Source organism: Penaeus monodon, chromosome 11 (genome assembly GCF_015228065.2).
Source record: "Penaeus monodon isolate SGIC_2016 chromosome 11, NSTDA_Pmon_1, whole genome shotgun sequence".
Lineage (NCBI taxonomy): Eukaryota > Metazoa > Arthropoda > Malacostraca > Decapoda > Penaeidae > Penaeus > Penaeus monodon.
Genome location: NC_051396.1, coordinates 18,345,467 through 18,352,966, shown reverse-complemented (window position 1 = coordinate 18,352,966; position 7,500 = coordinate 18,345,467). Strand labels below are relative to the sequence as shown.

Sequence of the window (7,500 nt, the reverse complement as noted above, 5' to 3'; positions counted from 1 at the left end):
GCCAAAGCTAAATTATTAGAAAGTTATCTTTGTTACATAGCTGTATCCCGAATTACATGCCGTACATATATAACCATTATGGTGAATCAGGATGCACACAGGTGCGCAGACATATATTTCCATTAATTATGCTGAATTTTCTCTTTCTGTCTGTTTCATTACGTTCTGTCCCTCAGTTTTCTCTTTATCTGTCTGTCTGTCTGTCTGTCCGTCTATCTATTCATTTCTCTATCTGTATTTAATATCTACATATTTTCATTTGAAATCATCTTCATAATTCTCACTTCTCATACAGTTCTCTTGCTCTTGTCGCTATACCCTCTCTCCTCTCTCCTTTTCTCTCCTTTGTTTCAGTATACTGGCGCTGAAGGAAGTAATCGTTTGCATCTATTTCAGTTACTATTACATTTGTCATTTTCTTTCTTTAATTCGCAATACCCTTTTCCGGGTCTGGCTCTTGGAGGTTAATTTTTTATCTGATCGGGGAATCCCGTTTTCGTCTTTTTAAAATTCCCAAATGTCACGAATGATGATGTATTCGTCCTGGCTATGCTACACTAGTGCTGTCCTACGGATTTTATTTGTTGCATTGAATGAAGGGGAAAAATGTAAAACTGGTAGATAAAAAGAGAGGAAAGATGGCTGCATTTTCAACCGGACCAGATTCCTAACACTACATTGGAAATTAACAGATTATGAGGATATATTAATTATAGAGATGGATGATAAGGTGAAAACATGTTTAGTTTGTTTAAGGCAAAACCAATTAATTATCGAGAAGAGAAACTATTTAGTGCATTATGGATGGGGTTCCAGATTACAGTGAAAATAATGTTCCAACTTTTGACGGATTTACAGGCTTCAGACACTCTTTAGGGTCACACACACACACACACACACACACACACACACACACACACACACACACATGCATACATATATATATATATATATATATATATATATATATATATATATAATATATATATATATATATATATATATGTGTGTGTGTGTGTGTGTGTGTGTGTGTGTGTGTGTGTGTGTGTGTGTGTGTGTGTGTGCTGTGTGTCTGTGTGTGTGTATGACAAACCATTTCAATCGCTTGTTTGAAATATTATCTAAGTATTGAAGAATTATGGATAAGCTAAAAATGGCACTTCTTATCACCTCATTCTTCACACTAAAAAAAAAAAAAAGGCAGAGGAAGCCACATTTTTTCCCTCAACGGCATCCATCACAGACCTGTCCTAAATCCCCCCAATCACACGATAACGAGTACCATTCCAACTTCCCCAAAGCGAATTCCCAATCCCCGATCAACACGACGCCAAACATCCCGAGAGTGTCTGCAGCCTGACACTGTGTTGGCAAACATGGCGAAGACTCGGATGTAATTCACTCTCCAAATACCATTGGTTGTGCTTCCATTGCTTCCCCGCGTAAGATGCAATCAGTTGATTCTCACAATGGCAAGAACTTCTGGAGGAAAAACAGTAAATCGGTACCAGGAAGGTGAGACATTGATGTAGAACCGTAAATTGAAGGAAGAAAGTCTTACATCGAGATGAAGAGTTTTATCGTATGTGGATATAATTCCTTATCTTCGTCTGTTTCTCTTTCTCTCTCGTATCTATGTTAGTTGTAACGGTGGAAAAGACTATGAAGAATATCGGCAAGTATTGTAGGTGGAGACAAAGGAAATAAATAGGATCTCGGACACAGAATAGATGCACCTGTTTTATGCTTTGAATTGGCTTCCTTATTTCGTAAATAATTTGTCATGTCTTCATCACTTATTTGGGTGTACAGGATATAAACAACGTTCGAATATTCTCACAGTTTAAACACTCTTAGCTCTTCGTTAACTCCCAACTATTTTGATTTTGTTTGATAAATTAATTCTTGGTTTTCTCTTCCATTTCCTGTTGGTTTTATTGGTGTGAAGTTAAATCTTAAGTTTTATAATTCTGTCCATTTTTTTGGGCTAAAAGGAGAGTATTTCATATTGTAATATACATTATATACCTGTAAATGACATAGAAAAAAGAAAATATATGTAATTAGCTGAAGGCCCATTCACAATAACAAACTGATTGGTTCGGATTCCCTCTGAATCATTTTTAACGTGATGTATGAGGATGGCAAGAAGTTCGTATTCCCTCTGAATCATTTTTAACTCAATTGGCATGGATGGGAAAAATAACTGCCATACTCACTGTAATATAAGTTCATTTACAGTATTTAGACATAGAGGGCTCTACAAGTGCTTAGTCACCAAGGAGTCAGTTATTAGCCCAACCTATCTCACCTGTTTACCCTTTTCCTTGATTTTTGGAAAGTTTCTATTGTATTATATCTTTGTCTTAAATTTTACCAAGATTTTAACACTAATAATCATAACATCAATAAGAATAACAACAATATTGATATCAATACTATTAGAAAGAAAAACACAATTTCAAGGAATGAGGAAATAAGGAGCAGTCACTAGGGCCTTCTGATAAACTTCTTGCGACAAAGCACATATGGAGCCATCTGTATGTAACAGAATTCACAAAAAACTACAGGGAACAGTACTTAAATCTATTGTGATATAATATAATAGATTTATATATATACACATATATTTTCTTCTTCTTCTTCTTCTTCTTCTTCTTCTTCCTCTTTTCTTCTTCCTCTTCCTCTTTTCTTCTTCCTCTTCCTCTTTTCTTCTTCCTCTTCCTCTTTTCTTCTTCCTCTTCCTCTTTTCTTCTTCCTCCTCCTCCTCCTCCTCCTCCTCCTCCTCCTCCTCCTCCTCCTCCCCACTATTGAGTTTTACTCAGCAGTTTTCTTAGCTCCATAATGGATAGAAATGAGACAGAAGTGAAAATGAGATGCTAATCAGGGAACTAAGTAAACAAAAAAATTATACAGTAATGGGTAGGCCAGGAAAATTCTGACTGAAAGTGTATGGATTTTCTCACCTTCCGTCACCACCGGTAATATATATGTATATATGGTGTGTGTGTGTGTGTGTTAGATTTTATGTATAATGATATATTAATTATAATCATATATATAATTATATATTGTATATATGATTATATATGCAATATATAATTAAGTATTGTATATATAATTATATATTGTATATATAAATATATATGGCATAAATAATTATATATTATATTTTACAATTTTATATTATACTATACAATTGTATATCATACATATAATTATTCATCTTATATATAATTATCCCAATCACTATGGATTTATCTACTTCTCCCTGTAGTTTTTTTGTGAATTTAGTTACATATAGCTGTCACCACATGTGCTCAGCCAGAAAGGAGTCTATCAGTAGGCCCTAGTGACCGCTCCTGGTTTCGCCATTCCTTGAGAAAATGTGTTTTTCTTTCTAATACTATTGATATCGATACTGTTATTTATCATACTGATATTATGATTATTAATTTGTTATAATACAAAAGAAACTCTCCAAAAATCAAAGAAAAGGGTAAACAGGTGAGATAGGTAGGATTAATAACTGACTCTATGGTGACTAGGCACTTGTAGGATCATCTATGTATAAATACAATAAATACACTTGTATTACAGTAGGCATTATGTTATGTGCTCTAGTGAAGACTACCGCATATATTATGGCAAGGTAGAGCATAAACTGGTTCCTTGTTTGATCATGAATTATCAGGGATGAGTGACAACCATTCTTTTTCCTGAGTAGCTATGTAATTTTTTTGAGTGTAGATAATCCTAAACTTTTAAGATTCTTGAATTAGTCTTACTATTCACATTGCAGATATTAATACTAGCTTTATTCTTGAATAAATAGAAAGAACCCATGATAATGACTTTTATACACACCAAATGTAGACATGTGATGGGTACTCTGGGATAGCCACTCAGTTGAAGAATTAGAAGCATGGAAAATATTTGTTTTTCTTGCTGTATATAGTTTTGACTACAGCACATGTGAACTTTAATTAAAGTTATGAAAAAGAGATTTTAAGCCAATTTTGGGAAATTGGCCTAAGAAAAAGAATGACTTCAGCTTACAGAACTTAGAGGAGGCATTGGTACTTGCCATCCAGCATATTGGCTCAGTGCTTCATGGAAAGAATGGATGCCATTCATTGTCTGCAAGTCAGAGAGAGAGAGAGAGAGAGAGAGAGAGAGAGAGAGAGAGAGAGAGAGAGAGAGAGAGAGAGAGAGAGAGAGAGAGAGAGAGAGAGAGAGAGAGAGAGGTGTGTGTGTGTGTGTGTGTGTGTGTGTGTGTGTGTGTGTGTGTGTGTGTGTGTGTGTGTGTGTGTGTGTGTGTGTGTGATTGTTTCTGGTTGATATAGCTAAGCTGATTTCCTATGCTCACATAATTTAATATTTATAAGGGATATTAAGAGAAATCTTTGCCATCATGTGGCCCAAAATATGAGCTTTAGGCTTACTCTGCCAGGTGTAATATTTGTAGACCAGGCAAAAATGAACACTCATGTGCAGTGACAAGACTACATCTCTCCTTTGCAATGTTATTTTCTCTTTTACTACTTTAGCGGTTTTAGCTTTCATGCCATTTTCCAATATCTATATTTGTTATTTGATTTGCTTTATCCAGATAGTAATAGACTGGTTTCCTTGCACAGACTCCATATCAGGGCAAGGATAATAACAATAACACTCCAGCCTGTGTGCTGTGTGGTGCAGCGGTAGCAATCTTGTTCAGCAATCTCGCTGACCTGCGTTCAAATCCCTCACTGCCAGTGGATGGTAACGCTGGCCATTCCTTGCACACGTGATTATTTAGAAGCAAAATGAAGCAGACAGTATGTCATGCCAAGAATATCCATTGTAACAAATGGAATCAATCCAAACCTTTAACCTTTAGCCAAAATGCTCACAATGGCAAGATTATGTTACCCTGGGCAATAACCAAATATTCCCCTGATGGCATGTTCATGTCACCCACCCCTCAAGCCAAATTTTTTCATGATGTAATAGCCATGTCTTCTAGATCATAAAGGTTAAGTTTTAATTCATACATGTACAAGGCGTTTACCCTACATGAACAAGCCCTCAATCCCTTGCCCATTTTTGTCATGATGGAGCTTAGGAGAAGGGGACGGAGGCCCAATGTAGGGGATCACCCCTACCGTGGTCCTCAGCCTCATCTCAACTATTAGTACATGGTCTTTTCTTCTCCTCCTTTCCTTTTCCCTCTCTTCTTCATCCCCTTCTTCTGTCTATCGTGTTGGGTTGTGTTTACATCGCCTTATTAGTCTAATGAAAAAAATTGTCATATTTTGATGCTTTTATACATTTAGTTTTCTGCACTATAGTTATTATCCCTTATTACTTTTGTCATTCTGCAATAGAAACAGTAGAATCTGGGTGCCACGCTGCCTGCACATGACCTAAATCCGGGCATTAGGCTTCTTTTTTTGGTGACTCTCCCAGGTGTGTGGCTTGTAGGCCTGGTGCAAATGAACACTTTTCTAATGTTTATATTTATCAGTTGGTATACTGTATCAAGATGGTAATAGATGATTTTCCTTGCACAGACTCCATATTGTCTCTAGATAGTATGCAACTCTTGTACAATACATGTAACAGGAAGTAACTTTTTGTTATTTATGTCATTTTTTTATATTTTTGTTTTTCAAGTTTCTGTAATACACCCTGCACTATTGGACATGATGGACAGACATGGGATCCTAAGCATGGAGCTAGCACCATTCCAGCCATGACTCGTGGATTGTACATTCCACCCTAATGGAAAAAATGCAAGAGCTGCTTCCTAATAGCCCACTGAGTCTAAACTTCCTCCAAGAGCTTTAGCTGAATTTTTTATGTTGGCATATTCCTGATACCTTGGCCCAAGGCCAGATTTTTTTGTGTCCTCCCTTAGATCCAGTGGGTAAATAAAGAAACAACATATCACTCAACTGTCTGGGGGCTTTGCTGCCTGCACATAGCCCAAAATTCAGGCATTAGGCTTACATTAGTGGCCACTCTCATGGGTGTGTGGCTTGTGTTCCTGCACTGCCGGTCACGTTGGTCACAAACAGAATTCAAAGCTGGGACTCTTCCATTCATAGCTCACATTCCACACTCATTTATCAGTGGAAATAATGTAAAAGACTCTTTGTAAATGCCCACTAAGTCTTATCACCCTCAAAGAGCTATGTGCACTTGTTGTAAGTCATTCCACTCACCCTAGCCTTCTTCCAAAATTCTCATGATAGCATGTTCACATCACTCCGGACTAGTTCATTCTACAAATGATTAGGACCCAGTGATTCCTTGCACATGAGGAAATATTGACCTAGAATTTGTAGGTTTATGCTATGTTTCATTCTATATCAGGTCACCTTAATAAGCTTGACATAGCTATTAGCTATGTCAAGTACATCTTCAGGACGATCATCATGCCTGCAGTAAATTTTCAACCAGCCTTGACAGTTGTTAGTACCAAAACTCCAGCATCAGTATTGTGTTGACAGCCATTTGCAGTGAATCAGTAATCTGTCCTGCTTGAGTGTTCTTGCTAATAATGGGAAATACTATTAGGCAGTTCTTGATGACCAAAAGTAAAGGACTTTGAGGAATGTTTCCAGCTCCTAAAAAACTTCTGGGCTTAGTATGAATATGGCCAGTGGGTCTACTTTAGTGATTCCTTGCACATGAAATATTGACCTAGAATCTGTAGGTTTATGCTATATCAGCCCACCTTAATAAGCTTGACATAGCTATTAGCTATGTCAAATACATCTTCATGACAATCATCATGCCTGCAGTAAGTTTTCAACCAGCCTTGACAGTTGTTAGTACCAAAACTCCAGCATCAGTATTGTGTTGACAGCCATTTGTGGTGAATCAGTAATCTGTCCTGCTTGAGTGTTCTTGCTAATAATGGGAAATACTATTAGGCGGTTCTTGATGACCAAAAGTAAAGGACTTTGAGAAATGTTGCCAGCTCCTAAAAGACTTCTGGGCTTAGTATGAATATGGCCAGTGGGTCTACTTTAGGGCAGATTTTCAATTTTATGGCAAAGGCCAGAACGTTTCAATCAGACCTTGTATATCACTTGCAGCTTTTTATACAATACTGGTATCATATAGCTTATTATTACTCAATCCATTCATGTCATGTGACATCCTATAATGTTGTGGCAAAAGTTTCCCTTACACTAAGTGACATCAAATCTCATCATGGACCAAAGTCCTTGAGGCCAAGATGAATCCTCAATTGCTTCAGCATGAGCTAGACAATAACCCAGGGATGTGTACAGCCAGGCTAGTGGCTAACCCAGCAACCAAAGTAGACTTGGTTTAACAGCATTGCTTCACGTAGCACCTTCGTGTGCTCAGCGAGCGAGCAGAATTTTCTGACTGCTTTCTTGAAGACGACGTTATGCTGATTAATATATACACATATTAATATATGTACATACATACATGCACATATGTATATACATATATATAAATACCAGTATATTTATATAC

General features: G+C 36.9%; 1 protein-coding gene across 4 annotated transcripts in view; it reads left to right on the top strand.

Moving 5' to 3' along the window:
* Positions 1-1,340: 1,340 nt before the first annotated feature.
* Positions 1,341-7,500, top strand: part of LOC119578795 (TBC1 domain family member 22B-like) — a 34,428-nt gene continuing 28,268 nt past the window's right edge. For all 4 annotated transcript variants that reach the window (XM_037926426.1, XM_037926424.1, XM_037926425.1 and 1 more), the window contains exon 1: positions 1,341-1,515. In XM_037926426.1, coding sequence (XP_037782354.1) covers positions 1,448-1,515 — 68 coding nt within the window. In that variant the 5' untranslated portion in view covers positions 1,341-1,447. The remainder of the gene's footprint in view (positions 1,516-7,500) is intronic.